The 22,455-nt window shown below is 43.2% G+C and overlaps 1 protein-coding gene across 4 annotated transcripts in view; it reads left to right on the top strand.

Annotated features, from left to right (window-relative positions):
* Nucleotides 1–22,455, top strand: part of VCL (vinculin) — a 207,452-nt gene that overhangs the window by 83,343 nt on the left and 101,654 nt on the right. For 2 of the 4 annotated variants that reach the window (XM_044300267.1, XM_044300270.1), the window contains exons 4-10: nt 7,925–8,033; nt 9,654–9,776; nt 9,927–10,087; nt 10,727–10,729; nt 12,017–12,107; nt 13,091–13,238; nt 18,135–18,288. In XM_044300267.1, coding sequence (XP_044156202.1) covers nt 7,925–8,033; nt 9,654–9,776; nt 9,927–10,087; nt 10,727–10,729; nt 12,017–12,107; nt 13,091–13,238; nt 18,135–18,288 — 789 coding nt within the window. The remainder of the gene's footprint in view (nt 1–7,924; nt 8,034–9,653; nt 9,777–9,926; nt 10,088–10,726; nt 10,730–12,016; nt 12,108–13,090; nt 13,239–18,134; nt 18,289–22,455) is intronic. The other 2 variants (XM_044300269.1, XM_044300271.1) reach the window with 1 other exon arrangement.

The raw sequence follows: 22,455 nt of genomic DNA, 5'->3' as shown, positions 1-22,455 counted from the left end.
GGGCTCTATGGGCACGTCTTTGCGGTGGCTGCGACGGGGTCACTACTGCATGTGCCACCTTACCAGCTTCAACTGCCCTTCTGGTGCTCGCTACTTCACCATGTTCTACGGCAGTGCTGGTACTAGGTCCAGGAAGGGCTGCGCTGCTGGTGTATGCCTCCCCACGTAATCCGACAGCAGCAGCCCCACTCTGCTGCTCTTGAAGCGGATCCTGCGCAACCTGCGGTCTAGCGACACGGGGCTGGGTACGCCTGGTGCTATCAGGGACCTCAGCCTCCTCGTCTGAACTTTGGGTCAGAGAGCCACTGCTTTCTACAGGTTCGTATTCTGACCCGCTAGATTCATCAGATGAGGGTTCCCATTCCTCATCCGACTGGGTCAGAAGCCTGTAGGCCTCTTCAGAAGAATACCCCCTGTTGGACATTTGGGCAACTAAATTTAGGGGTATTCCCTGAGACTACCCAAGAAAAAAAAAAGCAAGCCTGTCTTACAAATGGGAGGCTAGCGAAGTACCGGAGGCCGCTGCGGTTGATAAAAAATATCAAAACTGATTCATTTTTTTTATCGCCGCAGCGCGTTTAAAGTGAATGTGCAGTGATCCCCCAAAAATATTTTTTGTCACTGCGGTGGGGCGGGCGTGGGTGAACGCACGTGTGGGCGACCGATCACGCCTGATCGGTCAAACACTGCGTTTTGGGTGGAGGGTGAACTAATACAATTATAGATCTGACCGTGATCAGTTTTGATCACTTCCAGATACTATAAAAGTACAAATGCTGATTAGCGATACGCTAATCAGCGAATAACGGACTGCGGTGCGGTGGGCCTGGGCGCTAACTGTTCTCTAAACTACCTAAACCAAGGGGCCTAAACTATACCTAAAACCTAACTGTCAATACCAGTGAAAAAAAAAGTGACAGTTTGCACTGATCACTTTTTTCCTTTCACTAGTGATTGACAGGGGCAATCAAAGGGGTGATCAAAGGGTTAATTGGGGTTCAGGGGGGTGATCTGGGGCTAGTATGAGGTGTTTGGTGTACTCACTGTGTAGCCTGCTCCTCTGCTGGATCCAACCGACGAAAAGGACCAGCAGAGGAGCAGGCCAGCCATATAACAGATCATATTTACAAATATGATCTGCTATCTGGCTTGTCATTGGTTTTTTAAAAAATCAGCAACCTGCCAGCCGCGATCATTGGCTGGCCGGCTGTGGCCGAAATCTCGCGTCTCGCGAGATGACGCACGGATGCGTCCAGGAGGAATAAATCAACCACCTCCCGGACGCATCCGTGCGTTATGCGGTCGGGAGGTGGTTAATGAGGCTGATGACCCTGCTTGGATCTGTAATGTTACAGCTGGGAAGGTAAGGCAGAGACCTGAATCTACGGACTTTCCTTTGATTCTTGCGCTGAGATGTAAACAAAGGGTGCGGGTCACTGATCACAATTATGCTGAAGGAGTCAAAATGCACTCAATGTCATAATCTAAATAATACATCTAAATGAGACCTAAATAATGCAGTCAGCTTAATTGATAGTGTTATTTCATTTTTTTTCTGTAACTGGAAAACCCCTTTAAAATGCATTGCACAATGGGAATGCCCTTGTGGGACTATTAAATGGTTAAAAACTAAAAAAAAAAAAAAAAAAACATTTAAAACAATTAAAAACTCTTTTCAATGGAAAAAAAGCAAAAATAAAATCTCCACCACATGTTTGGTAGGTATTGCTGTGTTTTGTAATCACCGACACAAAATGCCAGAATTTCATCTTTTTGCTTACTCGACCCCCCCCCCCCCCCCAAAAAAAATTGAATAAAAAGTGTTATGTACCCCAAAATGTTACTAATAAAACTACAATTCGTCCTTCAAAAATCAAGCCTTCACACAGCTCTGTGGAAATAAAAATTAAAAAAACTTTATGGTTTGTTGATATGCAGCAATGCAAGAACATTTTCTTTTTTATTAGTATTAAAACATAAACTATATGTATTTATGACTGTAATCGTGCTGACACAGAGTTAAATAGTAAGTTGTGTACCCTAAAATGGCACCATTAAAAACCAGAACCGCAAAAAATGGTAAACTGAGTTTTTTTTTTTTTTTTTTTTTTCTATGACCGCGTTCACCGCATAGGAGATATTATAATCATTCGGACTTTTTCGGAAGTGGTGATAATTTTTTTTTTTATTGTGTTTATATTTTTAGATGTAAAATTCGGAAAGGGGGTCATTTTAAATTTGTATATTTTTTTTGGGGGGGGGGGAATTTAAACTTTATTTTATTTTATTACTTTTTATTTACTAACCATTAGCCCCCTTTCACACGAGTGTAAATGCATAGCACACGCACTGAATCCTGACCCATTCATTTTAATGGGTCTATGTACATGAGCATGGCTTTTCATGCATCACTTCTGCATTGTGTGAAAATCGCAGCATGTTCTATATTCTGCTTTTTTCACGCCCTGGCCCCATAGAAGTGAATGGGACTGTGTGAAAAATGCATTGCATCCGCAAGCAAGTGCAGGTGCAATGCGTTTTTTACTAATGGATGCTAGGAGATGTTTGTAAACTGTCAGTTTTTTTATCACGCGCGTGAAAAACACATCAAGACGCAGGGCACTCGTGCAGAAAGATCTGAACACAATCGCAGACTGAACTTGCTAGCAAAATGGTGCGAGTTTCACTAAACGCACCCTGAACCCATCTGGAGCCAATCCGTCACGCTCGTGTGAAAGGGGCCTTAGGGGCTAGCACCCTTGTCTTATTAACCCTAATAGAGCTCTATTAGGGTATAGGGTAAATGGCACTTTACACTCTCCCTGCTGCCCTGGGCTTCAGTAGCTTCCTGACTATCGTGGTAACTGATCAGAGCCCCATCAATGGATAAGGAGGGGGGACCCTGGGGCCACTGCCACCAATGACTATAAGGCTGTGCGCTCCCTGCTGCCGCCGCAATACGTTAATACGCTGGTATGATCTATACCAGTGTATTACTGTACTGTGGCGGCAGTAGGGAGCACACGGCGTCATAGCAACCAATGACTCTGTGCACTCCTGCTCTCAGCAGGGATCCAGGCCGCGGTTCCACGGACCGCTCACGGCCTTGAAAAATGGCCGTGTGCATTCGGCCTAATACAGATGGATGGGGGGGCGCAATTAATATAATACAGATGGATTGGGGGGGCCTAATACTGTGGATGGGGGGGGGGCGCAATTAATATAATACAGATGCCTGAATACAAATGTAGGCTGTGCGTGCTGACCCACATTCGTATTCGGGCATAAACTATATTCATTGGTGGCACAGTGGCCACAGTCCCTCCCCTCCTACTCCTCTCTGGTGGCCAGCGGCAGCCACACACAGTGGGGAGGGAGGGACTCCCAAGATCCGCCGGCACATGGGTACTGTGATAACCATTGTGAGCAGCAGCATCGTTCCATGCAGTGCGCATGCAGGGTCTCGGCCAGTACACTGAATGACATAAGAGGCTTACAGGGTGGGCCAAGCAACAGGCTGGGAGGGGTTATGTGAGAAGGAGGAAGAGCGGCCTGGGCACTTATACCCTGAATGCCGCCCCTGGGCACTTGCGAGGCCTCATTTAGGCCTCATGCACACGACAGTATTTTTTCACTGTCCGCAAAACAAGGTTCCGTTGGGCCGTGATCCGTGACAGTTTTTTCGTCCGTTGGTCTTCCTTGATTTTTGGAGGATCCACGGACATGCGGAACCAAACGGATCCGTCCTGAATTACAATGCAAGTCAATGGGGATGGATCCGTTTGACGTTGACACAATATGGTGCAATTGCAAACGGATCCGTCCCCATTGACTTTCAATGTAAAGTCTGGAGTCCCTTTTATACCATCGGATCGGAGTTTTCTCCAATCCAATGGTATATTTTAACTTGAAGCGTCCCCATCACCATGGGAACGCCTCTGTTAGAATATACTGTCGGATATGAGTTACATCGTGAAAACTCATATCCGACAGTATATTCTAACACAGAGGCGTTCCCATGGTGATGGGGACGCGTCTAGTTAGAATATACTACAAACTGTGTACATGACTGCTGCCTGGCAGCACCCGATCTCTTACAGGGGGCCGTGATCAGCACAATTAACCCCTCAGGCCCCCCCCACCCTCCCTCTATTGTATTAATAACATTGGTTGCAGTGTGCGGCCTCCCCCGGCCCCCCTCCCTCCCTCTATTGTAATAAGAACATTGGAACATTGGTGGCCAGTGTGCGGCCTCCCCCAGCCCCAGCCCCCCCCTTCCATATCATTGGTGGCAGCAGAGTTCCGATCGGAGTCCCAGTTTAATCGCTGGGGCTCCGATCAGTAACCATGGCAACCAGGACGCTACTGCGGTCCTGGTTGCCTTGGTTACTTAGCAATAGTAGAAGCATCATACTTACCTGCTGGCTGCTGCGATGTCTGTGTCCGGCCGGGAGCTCCTCCTACTGGTAAGTGACAGATCTGTGAGGCGCATTGCTAAATGAACTGTCACTTACCAGTAGGAGGAGCTCCCGGTCGGACACAGACATCGCAGCAGCCAGCAGGTAAGTATGATGCTTCTACTATTGCTAAGTAACCATGGCAACCAGGACTGCAGTAGCGTCCTGGTTGCCATGGTTACCGATCGGAGCCCCAGCGATTAAACTGGGACTCTGATCGGAACTCCACTGCCACCAATGTTCTTATTACAATAGAGGGAGGGAGGGGGGGGGGGCCAGGGGAGGCCGCACACTGCCACCAATGTTCTTATTACAATAGAGGGAGGAAGGGGGGGCACACACTGTGCCACCAATGTTATTATTACAATAGAGGGAGGGAGGGGGGGCACACACTGGCCACCAATGAAATTTAAACTGGGGAGGGGGAGGGTTCTGCCCCCTGCTGCCTGGCAGCCCCGGATCTCTTACAGGGGGCTAGGATACGCACAATTAACCCCTTCAGGTGTGGAATTAACAAGTGGTTAATTATACGGATCACAGCCCCCTGTAAGAGATCGGGTGCTGCCGGGCAGCAGGGGGCAGTCATGTACACAGTTCGTTGTATATTCTAACTAGAAGCGTCCCCATCACTATGGGAATGCCTCTGTGTTAGAATATACTGTCGGATCTGAGTTTTCACGAAGTGAAAACTCTGCTCTGAAAAAGCTTTTATGCAGATGGATCTTCGGATCCGTCTGTGTGAAATTAACCTACGGCCACGGATCACTTCAATGGGTCCGTGAACCGTTGTCCGTCAAAAAAAATAGGACCGGTCCTATTTTTGTGACGGACAGGATACACAGATCACGGAGGCGGATGACAAACGGTGCATTTTCCGAGTTTTCAACTGACCCATTGAAAGTCAATAGGTCTGCAGAAAATCACGGAAAACGGAACAACGGCCACGGGTGCACAGAACGGTCGCGTGCATGAGGCCTAACACATAAATAAACTCAGTTTTTGCCCCGGTGAACATTCAAACAAAAAGACAAAGTTACCATTTGACTGCTCTATAGTTATGCTACAGTGCTATGTAAGCGGTCTATAAGGGCAACTTGTGGTGACAGACTCCCTTTAATTACTTTACTCAGTTTAGTATAGTCTACAAAAATATTATATTTTACGGTCTGCCCCTCCACAAGATCATTAATAAATATATTGAATAGAATAGGGCCCAATAATGACCCCTTGTAGTACCCGACTAGTGACCCAATTTGAGTAGGTACGGTTAATAACCACCCTCTGTTTTCTATCATTGACTGGTTACTTACCCACATACAGACATTTTCCTCTAGTCCAAGCATTCTCATATTATGGACCAACATTTTATGTGGTACAGTATCAATGCTTTGGGGGGAAAAATAAAGATCTACGATATGGGGAAAAAGTATTGGGATACGTATATTAGTCATTAAATTCAGGTGTCTCATTCAGTCTCTATTCCACAGTGTATAAAATCAAGCTCCATGCCATTACAAACATTTGTGAAAGAATGGGTTGTTCTAAAGAGTCCATTGAATTTTGGTGTGGTGCTGTAATAGGATGTAACTGTTGCAACAAGTTAGTTTGGGACATTTGTTCCTTCCTAGATATTCCACCATCAACTGTGAGTGGTATTATTTCAAAGTGGAATGTCTCAGAAACCACATCAATGGCGTCGCCGAGTGTTGAGTCATAGTACATACAAGTTGCCAAAGCTCTGCTGACTCAGTAACTGCACATTTACAAACTTTCTCTGGCATTAACATCAGCATAAAAGTTCTGCACTGAGGGCTTCATGGCATAAGTTTCCATGGCTATGCAGCTGCCTGCAAGCCTAATATCACTAAGAAAAATGGTAAGCATCTGATAGTAGCACACTAACACTAAATGTTGGAGCAGTGGAAACTAGTTTTGCGGAGTGACGAATCGCGCTGCTCTGACTGGCAGTCTGATGGATGAGTCTGGGTTTGGCAAATGCTAGGAGAACGTTACCTGCATTGTGCCAACTTTAAATTTTTATGCAGGAGGGATAAATGATATGTGGCTGTTTTTCAGGAGTAGACCTAAGCCCCTTAGTTCCAGTCAAGGGAAATAATGATTCAGCATACCAAAACATTTTGGAGAATTATATGCTTCCATCTTTATGGGACAGTTTTTATTCCAGCATGACTGTGACCCGTTTCCTCAAACCATTCTTGAACAAATTCTGCATTCTGGTAGGGCTGACAAAGACCATTGACATTTAGGGAATATCATTGCTATGGGGTAAATTGCAAGGGGTAAACTTGGCCTACAATAATGTTTTAGGTAGGTGGTACATGTTAAGGTAACATCCACCTGAATGTCAAGACCCAAGGTTTTCAGCAGTACTCCTCCAGGTGGCTCGTCTTCTTCTTATAGTGCATCCTAGTGCTATATCTTCCCTAAGTAAGTGGTGTATATGCACCCATCTGTACACAAAAAAAAAAGTCATTCATCAGACTAGACTATTTCATACTGTATTACGAGGGTGAGTCAAAAATTTACTGCACTCTAGCTGTTTTTGTAATCTACTTTCAGAAAAGACAAAAAAAAAAAAGTTTTACATAATCTCTCTAGTCACTGTTGGGCAGGTTTAAACATGTTACGTCCGTTAACCTGTGAGCTCTGTGCAAGAAACAATGGCTGCCCCACTTGTGATTTGCATGAAAGAAGAGCAGCATGCTGCTATTTTATTTATTTTTTTATTGTGGTCCGAGGACGTGTGTCTGGTGTTAATATTTATTGACTTTGTGCATAGTGTGGAGAAATTGTTTTGTTGCACTGAAGCGAGTATGAATGGATATATTCAAGTTCACGGAAGGAAGGTCGCACAAGTTTTAGCTATAAAGAAGCCAGACGCACATCGACAACTGATGACAACATTGAGCGTGCATTAGAACTGATTCTGTTGGATAGATGAGTGACTAGTGGATTATATGGCAAATCCATTTACAAATCTCTGCGGTGACGACATTGGTGCATTTGTGGCTTGCAGCCCATCCTAAAATTATTTATTGAGGGACTATGAAAGCTTGTTGAGAGATGAATAAATTGTATTGAAAAGCAGGGAGAGTGTCAAAAAATGATGTATTTGTCTTTTGTGAAAGTTAATTAAAATCTTCAGTCAGAGTGCTTATAATTGTTCATACAGTTTTTTTTGTATACCAATTGTATCTGTTCTGTTTAGGAAATCCTGAGACTGGGATATACCATTGTCTTTGAATAAGCCTGCTTGCACACACCAGACAAAGGCAGTCCTAATGGCAATATAAACACTTTTAAAGTCTATGTATAAATGACATCTGAACTTTTTTTTTTAAACTGTACTTTGTAGATGTATTACTATAAATTTAAGAAAATATACAAAGTAGCATGGACATTGTTATTACTACCAGGAAGTAAGAGCCACTGTCTCATTTAAACAGGTGAGGAAAATCATCAGGGTGTGCAAAGGTATACTGGAATATCTGACTGTGGCAGAGGTAGTGGAATGCATGGAGGATTTGGTTACTTACACCAAAAACCTGGGACCAGGTAAGTGACATCTAGATATTTTTTTTGGGTTGTAGCGATAACCAAGAAAGGCTAAGAATAATCAGGGCACAGTGGCAGAAAGAATTATGGACCCTTTAGCAATCTTCCTAGACTCTACAATTTTCAAATATACATGTATTGGAAATTTTGCTTACATACCTTGTTTATATATCAGGTTGTTGACCACGATCTGCACAGCAGAATGGTATAACCTATAAATCAGTCAGTCCTCTGTAATGCATCCATGACCTAACTGAAACATGGCGTCGGTCATGTGGCGCCCCACTGACAAACAGTAAGCAACTCGGTGTTCCTTGACAAGCATGTTATGGGTCAGCACGCAGGACACTTCCATGGGATGGCTACATAGTGGAAACCATTTTGGCTATTACAACAAATACTTCACCGTATGTTTGTTTACATTGTTGCAAGTTTCTTAGTGATTTGTGAAATGGCTGCCTGTTTTTAGGTGATGTTGTCATGTTAATAAAGTTAACTGTAAAAAAAATATATATACAAACCCAACGCATATAGAGGAGACAGGGAGAACATTGTTGATGTGCTTCTACATTCACACTAACAGATATTATGAGATGCTGCTGCAGCCAGAATTGCTGTATATTAAAGTACTATTGCCTATTAGATATCTGGACAGTTACTTGAATGCTAGAGGTTACATAATGGGCTTGAGGGTCACATGACTGACACCATCTTATTCATCCTATTCAAATCTCCTACAGATGCATTTTACAGGACTAAAATGGGCTGTATCATTTCTTCTCTTTTAGAGAGGATTTTGTGCTGATATAATAAAGGTCTGTGAGCAAAATTTTTAATATATATGTCAAAAATTGTATAGATGCTTATTTTCTAAACAAATTGATTATTTAAACAGGAATACCACTTTAAATGTTAAGTGTAAGTCCTGTCAAAAAATACAACCTGATTTAAGCTACTTTCACACTTGCGTTCAGAACGGATCCGTTTGCATTACCATTTTTTTAATTTTTTTTCATGATAAGTGCAAACGGATCCGTTTTGACTTTACATTGGAAGTCAATGGGGGACGGATCCGTTTGAAAATTGAGCCATACTGTGTCAACTTCGAACAGATCCGTCCCTATTGACTTACATTGTAAGTCTGGACGGATCCGTTTGCCTCCGCACGGCCAGGCGGACACCCGAACGCTGCAAGCTGCATTCAGGTGTCCGCCTGCTGAGCGGAGTGGAGGACAAACGGTGCCAGACTGATGCATTCTGAGCAGATCCGCATCCACTCAGAATACATTAGGGCTGGACGGATCCGTTCAGGGGCCACTTGTGAGAGCCTTCAAACGGAACTCAAGTGTGAAAGTAGCCTTAGTCTGCTCAAATACTGAAAAGAGGCACCCAGGTCATGCTTTCATGAAAAACACCTCTCCTTTTATCCTAAAATTGGTGGCAAAAGGATTTGTAAGAATATGTGTATACATAATGCAGAATACAGGTTGGGTTGGTTTATCCTACATTCTGATTTAGCCTTCTCAACCAACACAGAATGAGGTGTCCAGAACCTTCAGCTATACATAAAATTGCATGCAGTTCTCTTGGCTAATGACTATTGTATGTATATTGCTCAAGGAATGACAAAGATGGCAAAGATGATTGATGAACGTCAGCAAGAGCTTACCCACCAGGAACATCGTATCATGCTAGTGAATTCTATGAACACAGTTAAAGATCTTCTGCCTGTTCTCATTTCTGGTATGTATTTGGCCTCGATGGTAGTCTTAATTGAGATTTCATTGTTTTGTTTCTTAGGGGAATAGTAGTATAATCCTTCTTCTTTCTTGGGATGAGGAGTTTTCAGCAATTTGAAGAATCTGTTGTCACATATCTTTGTACTTTTCCCAGCTATGAAGATTTTTGTAACAACAAAGAATTCCCGCAGTCAAGGTATTGAGGAAGCATTAAAAAACCGCAACTTTACAGTGGAGAAAATGAGTGCAGAGATAAATGAAATTATACGGGTATTGCAGCTTACTTCCTGGGATGAAGATGCCTGGGCTAGCAAGGTGAGAAGTTTTGCTGTAGTCGCCATAGACTTTATTCAGAATTTATGATCATGTAAGGATTTTCAGCATTGAGAAATCCATCTGTTTGACTGGCATTTTATTTTAGAGTGAAGCCCTGGCATTTTATTTTAGAATGAATAAATTTAGAAATGTATAGCTAATTGCATAAGTGTATTACCATGGTATCAGATGCATTTAATCTTCTAAGACTATTGCTGGTGTTAATGGTAGTCTAAAACAAATATAAAATATTTTCTGCTTGCATCCAATACTGAATCAGAAAGACTCATTTGAATTATTTTGTATACGTCTCCCTGTCCCCTTTCTCCACTGCACACAAGTGAAAGATTAATTGGGTCAGACCCAATGCATTTCATATATATATTTTTTTAAATGTTACTTTTACATTCTGTTCTGCATTTTAAATCTAGAACACAGTGACTCTCTATTGAAGGAGACTTTTTTTTCCCATTATTTCTCTTACATTTTCAAATCAAAGTGTCAAAATTAAAATAATGTACAGTTCTTTGCATTTGCTTGCCGTACTTAATTTTTCAAGATCTAAGTATTTGACGATAGGATACGTGTTTTCATATGTTTTCTCTTTTCTTTATTATATTTTTATGTTCTGGCTTATAGAAGGTAAGATACCTGCAGAGGCAGCATGCCCTGAGAGTGCAGTGCTTTATATATTTTCTAATAGATTTGTGTGAATTATATTCAGCCATAATTTTTGAAGTGATCATTCTGCTTTGACCTGAAATTCCATAAGGTTTATATGTGGTGTAACATTTTACACAACTTTGTGTTTTTCTAATATCTTAAGGATCTCAAGGTTTTATTTATGAAGGTGCAATTTATAATAGATACCATACTATTTCCTGCTTCCTGAAAAAAGGTTTCTGTATTCTGTTAGTAGATTGGACTACTCACAGAGTAATGACGTTCATATAAAAACATGAATGCTGTTGTTGTACCTCTGTAAAGGCATTTATGCCTGAGTGTGGCTATTTTTTTTTATGCATGGTTTTTAAAGTAACCTTCTTTTAAGATTTAGGGATGACTTTTTTATTTTACATCACAAACCATACATTCAGTAAATTTGTAAAAATAATAATAATATATTTTTATGCAACCATCTATGTGTTTACAGATCTAGGTCTCTTTAGAATTGTTAATATCAATTTAAAGGGATTTTCTCATTACAAACATTGCTGTTCAGGTTAAAATCAGACTTGATTAATATAATGCATGGATGCTTGAGACTCCCAGAGCTGGAGCCTTTTTTTAACTCAGCAGTTCTTGCTCATATAAGTTGTCCATGGCAGGTAACACGAATTATGGCATAATAGGGCATATTATCATGAGAAAATAAGTAAGGAAGTAAAGTATTAATTATATGGGTGTCCTTTTTAAAATGTATTTATGTTTACCTTTGAACATCATTTTACAATTTAACTGGTTGTAGTTTAATGTGTCTATTAAGCTATATTTCAGCTTAAAGTACTTTCACATTAGCGGCAGGGGACTCAGACAGGCTGTTCACCCGCTGGAACAGCCTGCTGGAGTCCCCTGCCACTAATGTGAAACTATTGTGCTCAATTGTTGTGTATGTTTGCTGTGAGGGATATAGAGGTACGGAGCCTATATTTGACTGGATATATTCCAAAAGAGATCCCCCCCCCCCCTTTTTATTTATTTTTTTATTGAAAAGCATAGAGTATGACTAACCCCTCATAGTATCTAAAATCTATTGGCTTTAATCACATGGGTTGAATATATATGGCATTGAAAAGGTAATTTGGAAGGTTTCTAGCAAGCCAGTGTACTGTAAAGCAAGGCCTTAATAATCAGTTGTGAATGACATCTGCTGTTTATGTGCAGATTAAACATAAAAATAAACTGTCCCATTTTATAATTAATTGACAGGACACAGAAGCCATGAAAAGAGCACTAGCACTAATTGATTCTAAAATGAATCAGGCAAAGGGTTGGTTGAGGGACCCTAATGCTCCTCCAGGTAAGAATATAGTGTGAAAAAGCAAACCCTGTACATTTTTAAATTGCAAATAAAAGTAAGTGAACCCTTTTGATTAACTGTATGTCTGTATTTATTACTAATAAAATGAGGTCTGATTGCTGTCAGTCGCAATTATAGACAAACACAATCTAACGAATGTAATGACACACAGACAGTTGTACCATTCATGTATTTTTATTGAGCACACTGCTGTAAACTGAAAAGCTGTGATAGAAATCTGAGGGTATGTCTATGAAAGCTAGAGCAGATTCCATGGACAATGCCCAATCGGATTTTCATGACATTATCATATAAATAGCTGGCTGTGTAAGGCATACTGAAGGCATGTTACAGCGCTTACTATTTTCCCTATGCGCTCCTCCATTCCCCTGCTGTTCGCCCCCCCCCCCCCAATTCTGGTTTCCCGCCTGGTATGTAAATCCATACCATCGGTACAGGGAGGAGGAGTCGGTAGCTTTTCTCAAGGGGCGTCTCCTTCTTTCTCGCTGTGAGCTGCCCAATCACAGCGGAGAGCTTGGGAAAAGCTACAGTATCCTCCTCCCTGTACTGATGGTATGAATATTAATATGGAGAGTTTTGTTCATTTACTATGTATCAATAAAGAATGTGTGTATTTTGTCTTCTAGGATACATTTGTCTTACTATTGTGGAATGTGATTTTTTTATATTTTTTTTGCACCTGTGACGACCAGCCCTATTTTGCTTTCATGGTGTTTTAGTGGCTTTTCTTCTACTATATTTATAGTACTGACTACTTTTCTGTAATTACTGCTTTATTAGGCCTATAATACCATGTATAGGAGTGGTGTGCTGAAATCAGCTTGTCTGTCACTATTTGATGCTCTCTTCATTGAGGGCAGCACAAAGTTAATAACAGGTTCCTTTCATTGAATATGTCACATTCATGTTTTTTGCAGTAATGTAAATACTCTGGTTAATTAAGATTTCCTACCTTTATTAAGGTGATGCTGGAGAACAAGCTGTACGCCAGATTATAGATGAGGCTGGGAAAGTTGGGGAGCTGTGTGCAGGGAAGGAGAGAAAGGATATCTTGGGAACCTGTAAGACTCTAGGCCAAATAACTGATCAAGTTGCCGATCTGAGAGTAAGGTAATTGTTTTAACGAATTTGCTAAACGTTCAATTATAGTATTTGAAAATAAAAATCTGCCAAAGTTTCCAAAATATCACATAATAAAGTGAACATAGGTGAAAAAAAAACCTCTTGGTTCTATGCGCATGAACCTTGTCATACTGCACAATTACTTTTGCTCACATTTAATGCACTACAAATGTAATATAAATCGGATTAGCAGAACACCTCTTTTGATCATTTGGCCATAGACTAGTCTGCATCTTAGTGTTAGGGCTCATTGCGCAGTGCATGTAGCCAATGCAGTTGTAAAGGATCTTTTATAGTGTGTATAGAGATATTTTTGCTAGAAGCAATACCTTCAGTGCAACATGACACAGTATACCTCTGTATGTGTGTGAAATTGGAAGCATAGAGAGATACTGTTGAGGACTTACACACTTATGAGAGTCCTATTATTGCCCTATAGAAAATGTATACATACAGACATACCACTCCTTTAATAAAAATAACTAATTCCAAATTGTCAATCCTACACCAACCTACAAAAGGATTATTTACGGTAAGAGTAGAGAGACTATGGAACTCTTTGCCTGATGAGTTAGTGATGAGGATGTATTTCTGGAGTGTAATAATATTATAGGCTATAGCTACTAGAGAGGGGTTGTTGATCCAGGGAGTTATTCTGATTGCCTGATTGGCGTCAGGAAGGAATTGTTTTCCCCTTAAGTGGGGAAAATTGGCTTCTACCTCATAATTTTTATATATTTTTTTGCCTTCCTCTGGATCAACTTGCAGGATAACAGGCCGAACTGGATGGAAAAATGTCTTTTCTCGCACATATTCATTGGGGGGACACAGAGACCATGGGTATAGCTATGTCCTCTAGTAGGCGTTGATACTAGATAAAGCTGTTAGCTCCTTCCCCGGCAGCTATACCCCCTCCAGCCTGGAGAGAGAGCTTCAGTTTTTTCTAGTGTCAATGGAATCTCCTGAAGATTTTTTTTTATTTTAGTTTATTTTTTTTCCTTTTTCAGATGGGAAACAGTGGACGCCTCGCCTCCCTGTTCTCCCGGGGTCGAGTTGCGCCAGTGCTGGTCACCCACATGGCTGCCTCCCCCACAGAAGACAAGGTGGACCAGGGCAGCCTCGCTCCCCTGGATCCCGCCAGCCAAGGGGTCACCCATCCAAGCCCCCCTTTTCCAGCGTCCTGTCACTACGGTGCCAGTAGCTGAAGGGGTGACCCTGCTGGTCCAGAGGAGGGGTGAAGATGGCTGCAGGAGAGAGGAGAGGTGAGTACACGGTACTAGGTGAGTATTTAAAGGGAGTCTTTCACCTAATCTGAGCGTTTTAGACCGCTCAGATCAGGTTATAGACTCTTTAACCCTCATTACGATCATACCTTTCTCTTATGTGTCCCTCGCCCAGATAATGAAAATAACACTTTTTAAACTTATGCAAATTACCTTCTGAAGGTGTCCAGGGGCGGCGTTACTGGGCGATGTGCCCAGAAAAACACACCTCCAGCCGGCGGATGTCATGAGCGGCACCAGAGGATGGCGGGCTGGGAACTGGCCCGCACCTGCGCACTGCTCTGCCCATTATGGGCAGAGGAACATCCTTTCATATTGCGCATGCGCCGGCCGGCTGTCTTTAGTTGGCCGGCACATGCGCAATATGAAAAGCTGTTCATCTGCCCATAATGGGCAGAGCAGTGTGCAGGTGTGGGCCAGTTCCCAGCCCGCCGTCCTCTGGTGCCGCTCGTGACGTCCGCCGGCTGGAGGTTTTTGTTTTTCTGGGCACATCGCCCAGTAACGCCGCACCTGGGCACCTTCAGAAGGTAATTTGCATAATTTTAAAAAGTGTTATTTTCATTATCTGGGCGAGGGACACATAAGAGACAGGTATGATCGTAATGAGGGTTAAAGAGTCTATAACCTGATCTGAGCGGTCTAAAACGCTCAGATTAGGTGAAAGACTCTCTTTAACCCTCTGGGTTGGCCCCCTCCCTCTTGGTGGCATAGTCTGCGACCAGAAAGGGCTTCAGCATAGCCCAGCACCCCTGAAACATTCCCCTCCGGCATAGGCCGTTTAGTTGATTGAGAAGGACATAGGGGGTTAATAGGTGCGGTATGCTTACTGGCGTCAAATTTAGTGGACTTGTAACTCCCTAGTGTAGCGGTCAGAGGAGGGAGAGACTGCAAAGCAGGATTCAAGTACAGTACAGCGGACAAGGAGACTGAAGCAAAAAACTGCTTTATTAAGGAGCAAAATGAAACTGCCGGAAAACCTGAGTAACAATATAGTACCACCGCACCAGAGGCACAATGGGTCAAAGACCGGAATGGTATTAACAGGTGAACATAAATCAATAACAATGGCAATGGAGTTTTGCATATACACAGAATGAGCTAAACAGTAAGCAGTCAGCTTGCAAGCTACACTCACTACCAATTACCTATCTAGCCCTGCTACTCAGGGGACACTTCTACAGCGCACTAAGTCCATGACTCTATAACCTATCACAGGAAAGCACTGGTGCAACTCACAGTTCTGCAGATTCTCCTTGGTATAAGATGCAGTCTGGATCCAGGTTCGGTTGCTTGCTTTGCTGTCTTTTTCTCTCTCTGGTTACAACAGATGCAGATCTTCACCTAGTTCCAGCTCTGGCAGGAAGGATCCGTCTTGTACTGGTCTCTAATGCACGGTCCCACTCCTCTGGAACACAGTGAAGTCCTCTGTGTGCAGCTCCACAGCTGTCAGGGGAAATCTCAGCTAATCTAGCCTCCTGCTGCTACAGTCTTTTACTGTTATCTCTCAGCAGTCCATCTCTCCCGGTTATCTCAGCAAAGCCCCAGCAACTTCTGGAACAGCCCAGGAAAAACTTCTTAACTCTTTGTTAGCCTCTGGCCAGCACAACTCAGTTTAGTCACAGTGGCCTCTGGTGGCCGGAGGGAAACATGACAGTCTGCATAGATATAAGTGCTGGAAATGCTGCTGGTTGATTCAGGGCTGCCTCTTACATGCCTCCCCACTTAAAGGTGGCCGTCCTCGGCCTCACTATATAGTCCATGGAAAACAAAGGGGTTAATGGAACATTTAAACAGCAGTACAACATTGTCCACAATACCTACAAGCAGACCAAATGAAATCATCCGCAGCGTACCTGTTTGGTGGAGCCCCTGCAGTAGACCTACTGGATCTCCGGCGGTCTTGACTATCTGCTAGGACCTGACTTTCTCCACTGGGAGTTAACCTGGGCTCTTCCATTAAAGCAGGAGATCTGGGTGTGGTCGTGGGTTCCTCCTCACTGCAAGATGGTAGTGGTTCTGTAGCAGAAGCCTCATCACCTACGGCCTGGGGACCTTCCGCAGTGTCAGAAACAGTCCACCAGTCTTCACATTCATTTCCAACTGAGATAACACATTCTGGGTATGGGGCAGGAGGAGAAGGTGTCCTCTGAATAGGTGCAGGATCTGCGGACCGGCATGGCCGTAGCATATTCCTATGCAAAGTCCGTGAAGCAAACTCCTCATTTTCAACTTGCACTTCGTAAACCGGACCATTAGGGTACACTCTTATGATCACTTTGTATGGCTGTACTTCCCAACGCTCACTCAGTTTGCCTCTGGGTTGTTTCCCTCGTACCAGGACCCGTTCTCCAGGCTTCAGTGGCACCTCCTGGACTGGAGGACAGTCCGTATGAGTTCTCTCCTGTAACCGCTGGCCTGCCAAATCGCGGATGGTCTGGAGTCGCTGATGGTGTTCTTTCACCCATGAGGTGGTTGATCGCTCCATTAGGTCTTCTGGCCGTTCCAGGTTCAATTCAACGATTTCTCTACCAGCTCTCCCAAACAGTAACATACTGGGTGTAACCAGTGGTGGAATGGACCCGATTTATTGTAGGCCCGGACTAGTTCTGACAGGTAATCAGGCCAGTGTGCCCTCTTGTCTTCCTCTAGCGTTCTCAGCATTTGTAGCAGCGTCCTGGTTGAAGCGCTCACATGCCCCATTCAAAGTGTGACATCACCATCCTGAGCTGCTCTTAATGGGAGTACCATCTATTCTTGGAAGACCAGACTACTTTGGCTCGGAGTACAACCTTTCTAGATGGAGCAATAAACTTAGCTATGCATAATATACTATATAGGAAATTGAATGTTTTCAGCAGACTAGCAGGACCACCACCATCCTGAGCTACTTTTCAATGGGAGTACCAGTGTACTACAAAAATGTATTTATTATATTTTGCACCATTAAATTTTTTGTAATTACTAAAAAATTGTACTTTTGCTTTCATTTTTTACATTGATTAATTGGGCAGTCCTGTTTCAAAACTCACAAGTAAACACACTTGACATCCTTTATCAGACTCTTAAATCTTCCTAGTTAAGGGTTTTTTCAGGTAATAGATACTGATGACCAATGCACAGGATAGGTAATAATTATCAGATTGGTAGGGGGTCCAACCCCCGACACCCCCACTAATCAGTTATTAACTGCTGTCCCAGTTCATGGAAGTGAACAGTGTATGGAGCCGACCCACCACAGTTCTGTACGCTTCACTTGAATAGCAGCATCCGCTGCAGTAACCGAGAACCGCCACTACACAGTTTTCAGAGCTCCATACACTACTTACTTCCCGGCACCACGGTTGCAGGTAACAGCTGATCAGTAGGAGTACTGGGTGTCAGCCCCATGTCAGTATGATGCTGATGACCTAGCCTATTGAATAGGTCACCAGTAACCATAACCCAAAAAACTCCCTTATACAGGCACATTTCCTGTCGTAATTTGACTTTTCTAGATACAGCAACAATTAAAGGTTGTCCATGTAATGTCAAGTGTTGTGCAGCAGTTTTTGATACTTTATCATTATTATTTTTTTTTTTACTCATCGCCTTTCTTTTATAGAGGGCAAGGGGCTACCCCTGTTGCAATGCAGAAAGCACAGCAAGTATCTCAAGGATTAGATCTCCTAACAGCTAAAGTAGAGAATGCTGCTCGAAAATTGGAAGCCCTAACAAACTCCAAACAGGCTATTGGAAAGAGGATTGATGCTGCTCAGGTGAGACGGAAAAGAATGGAGCATACAGTATATGTCCTAACTACCTTTTCACAATTGTAAGAAGTCCAGAATATATAACAGACTGTTTATAAACATTTGTCTAAAATAAAGTGCTAAGGAAATCCATTTTAAATCGCACAGTAGGGTTCTCTTCATGTGAAAAAATTTCCTTCGGTCTAGTCATTACAGATGACCTGTGGGTTAGTAAAAATTGTATTCCTCATAAATATTATGAAGACAACTGGGTGTCATCAGTTGAGGGTGTGACCACACTCTCTCACACTCTGAAATTAGTGCTGCCAGTGTCAGACTTTGTAGAGAAGGGATGCAAATGAGCTCTTAACAATCTTTGCCTCTAGTGCCACCAGATGTAAGGCAGCTATCCTATAAGTCAATGTTCAGCTCTTAAAATAAGCCTTGAGACATGACTTGGATATTAAATAAGCCAGCACCTCATCTGCAGACAGCTGTTTCAGGGTGATTGCCCCTCATCAGTGCAGAGCAGAGAGTACTGGCTTAACTGGGTGAGAGGCCTGTGTCCGGGTCAGGGGGGAACGACTCTCAGTGTGAGGAGACTTATAGGCCATACATGCTCCTCTGGAATTCTGAGGAGCATGTGTGGCCTATAAGTCTCCTCACACTGATTAAGGTGATCTCTCCCTAAGGAGAGTAGTCCCCTCCCCCCCCTTTGATAAAGGAAATGGTAACACCTGGTTGTCTATTTATTCATAACTGTCTAGAAGGAATGGTAAAATGCTGATATCTAAAAAAGTTATTTTATATACATTTATTTGTTAAAATAGATCTGTAAAAATGACCTATCCTCAATTAGATGATGCACACAGTACAGTTTCTAGTTTATTATGATAGATTCATAGATAGTTGTATGGCCAGCTTTACACAGATGTATTTTAATACTGTAGACCGATCAAGGGCATAACTATGATTCATAGGGCACCATAGCAAAATAAGAGGGGGGGCCTCCATCACCTAGTTTAGAAAATTAAAACGGCAGCATAAGTGGCAATAAGAGGTGTGTGTATATATTTAATAGCATATATCAGTAAGCTCACATTAGACCAAAAAGCCTCTATATTGTTATTCCCCGCAAAGAGGTACAATGTTCTTGCACATAATAACCTGTGGGACCTATAGCAAGTGCTGTGGCTGCTAATGCTATAGTTACCTCCATGCACCAATTAATTTCCTTTCAATAGTTTAGGTTTAGAAACATCTCTTTTGTCCCAAGAGAAAATTTTTGATGGGGCCACAACTAGACTCTTTGGAGGACTGATTTTAACTTGTATGCAGTCTGCTGCTTAAAGCTGTCACTTGGTATAGGTTTATTTACTGCTTAGGACTAAAGCTGTACCCAGTACCTTCAGCTCTTCCTCACCCTAGTTCCACCAGCTCCACCCCCAGGGCCACTAACTGCCACCAGCTTGCCCTCTAGTGCCAACTGCCACCAGCTTGCTCCCCAGTGCCATCAGCATGCGCCCCCAACTGCCCTACAGTTCCACCAATTGCCCCCAAGTCCCACAATCTCCCCCCTCCTAGACATGTCCCCAGCGACAGTACTTACCTTTCCTATAGGGGCGCCACTCCACAGATCCTCCATCTTCTTCTCTGCGCGCTGCACTGATGCCCTGGCATCACACAGCGTAGGGTCAGGAAGAAAGTGCAGCACGGTGCGGGGCGGTGGATGACCATGGATCTGTAAGTAATAGCAAGTGCTTCACTACCGCTCCGTGGTCACATGACACAAACAAATCCTCGATGCACAAAATTAAATCAAGTAATCATTTCAGCCCTATTAAAGAGCAGCAGAAGCTGAGCAGATTGATATATAGTTTTGTGAAATTTAGTCCTTTCAACCTCTCCTTTTTATGTTTTAAGCATCATGTGTGGTGGTGCCACTCAGTGATCAACTGTTATCACTGCATGACTTGGCATACAGGGAAGGCTGTCAATCACTGAGTAGGGCTGCCCACATGACCACTATCCATTAAAAAAAAAGCAGAGGTTTAAATGCACTAAATCTTCTTTTTGTACAAAACTATATATCAGTCTGCTCAGCACCTCCTGTCTATAGCATGCTGCCTGCATTTCATGGTGACAGGCACCTTTTAACTACCGAGGTATATCTATTACCCTAACCAGTTGATTAACCTGTATGCAGTCTATTGCTTGAAGCTGTCGCTTGATAGAAGAGTAGTTAAAATTAATCCTACAAATGGTCTATCTCTAGCTGTGGCCACGGGACATGAGCAGCTCTCAGACTGTCTTCTCTCATTAATGAAAACATATGTAAATCTGGTACTGTATGTCTATGGGAGAGTTGAAAGGAATAACTGTTATTTCAACTGTGAGTGGTATTACTGCAAAGTGGAAGCTTTTAGGAACCACAGCAACTCGGACCAGGTAAAATTTCTGAGCGGCGCCACTGAGTTCTTGAAAGTCGCAAATGCTCTGTTTAAATGCAGAGTTACAAACCTCTTTAGGCATTAACATCAGCACAAAAACTGTGTGCCCAGGAGCTTTATGGCCAAGTAGCTGCAGCCAAGCTTTACCTCACCAAGCAGATGGGAGCGGTGTAAAACATGCCGCCACTAGAGCAGTGGAAATATGGTTTATGGAGTGACGAATCACACTTCTCTATCTGGCAGTCTGATGGACGAGTCTGGGTTTGGCAAATAATAGGAATACAATACCTGCTTGGCTGCATTGTGCTAACTGCAAAGTTTATTGGAGAAGGAATAATGTTGTGGTGGTGTTTTTCAGGGGTTTTCTTAGGCCCCATAGTTCCAATCAAAGGAAATATTTGGCATACCAAAACATTTTGAACAATGGTATGCTCAAAGGCTTTTTTTCTGTTCCAGCATGACTGTGCCCCAGTGCAGAAAGCAAGGTTCCTAAAGTGTGGGGTCATTTATTAAACCTGATGTTTTTAGACGCCCGACTTAAGCGCCTCTGGACCGCCTAATGCAGGATCGCGTTCCGGAGGCGGCTGACTCAGGCACATTCTCGTGCTGTGCCGGCGCGTCATCGCACGAGACGCAAGATTACGATCATAGCCGGCCCGCGCTTGCGCATCGCAGGCCGGCAAAAGTTAGAGGATAAGTTCGTCATCAGACTGCCAGCCAATGATCGTCGCTGGCAGGCTGATGATTTTCAAAAAACCGAATCGCAAGCCATATAACACCTTATATTTATAAATATAAGGTGTTAAATGGCTTCTGTGCTCCTCTGCTGGTCCTTTTCGTCGGTTGGTTCCAGCAGAGGAGCACAGTTCAGTGAGTACACACCAACAGTACACTTAGCCTCAGATCACCATCCATCACCCCAATTAACCCCTTGATCGCCCCTGTCAATCACCTAGTGAAAGGGAAAAAAGTGATCGGTGTAAACTGTCCCATTTTTTTTTTTTTCTCACTAGTATTGACGGTTAGGTTTTATAGTTTAGGCCCCTTTGTTAGGCAGTAAGCGTCGGTTAGCACCCAGCCCACCGCACCGCAGTCGCTGATTAGCGTATCGCTCATCAGCATTGGTACTTTTATAGTATCTGTAAGTGATCACAGTCAGATCTATAATAGTATTAGTGTCACCTTAGCTCACCCTCCACCCAAAACGCAGTGTTTGCCCAATCAGGCCTGATCGGTTGCCCACACGTGCGTTCACCCATGCCCACTCCGCCGCAGTGACAAAAAAATATATATTTTTTTTTATCACTTCACAAGCACTGCGGCGATAGAAAAAATAAATCAGTTTTGATATTTTTTATCAATCGCAGCGGCTTCTGGTACTTTGCTAGCCTCCCATTTATAAGACAGGCTTGCTTTTTTTTCTTGGGTAGTCTCAGGGAATAAATTTAGTTGACCAAATGTCAAACAGGGGGTATTCTTCTGAAGAGGCCTACAGGCTTCTGACCCAGTCGGATGAGGAATGGGAACCCTCATCTGACGAATCCAGCGGGTCAGAATATGAACCTGTAGAAAGCAGTGGCAGTCTGACCCAAAGTTCGGACGAGGAGGTTGAGGTCCCTGATACCACCAGGCGTACGCGGCCCCGTGTTGCTAGACCACAGGTTGTGCAGGATCTGCTTCAAGGGCAGCAGAGTGGGGCTGGTGCTGTTGGATTATGTGGTGAGGCATACACCAGCAGCACAGC

The sequence above is a fragment of the Bufo gargarizans genome, chromosome 6, assembly GCF_014858855.1.
Source record: "Bufo gargarizans isolate SCDJY-AF-19 chromosome 6, ASM1485885v1, whole genome shotgun sequence".
Lineage (NCBI taxonomy): Eukaryota > Metazoa > Chordata > Amphibia > Anura > Bufonidae > Bufo > Bufo gargarizans.
The sequence above is the reverse complement of the archived record's forward strand: the minus strand, read 5'-3'. Positions and strand labels throughout refer to the sequence as shown.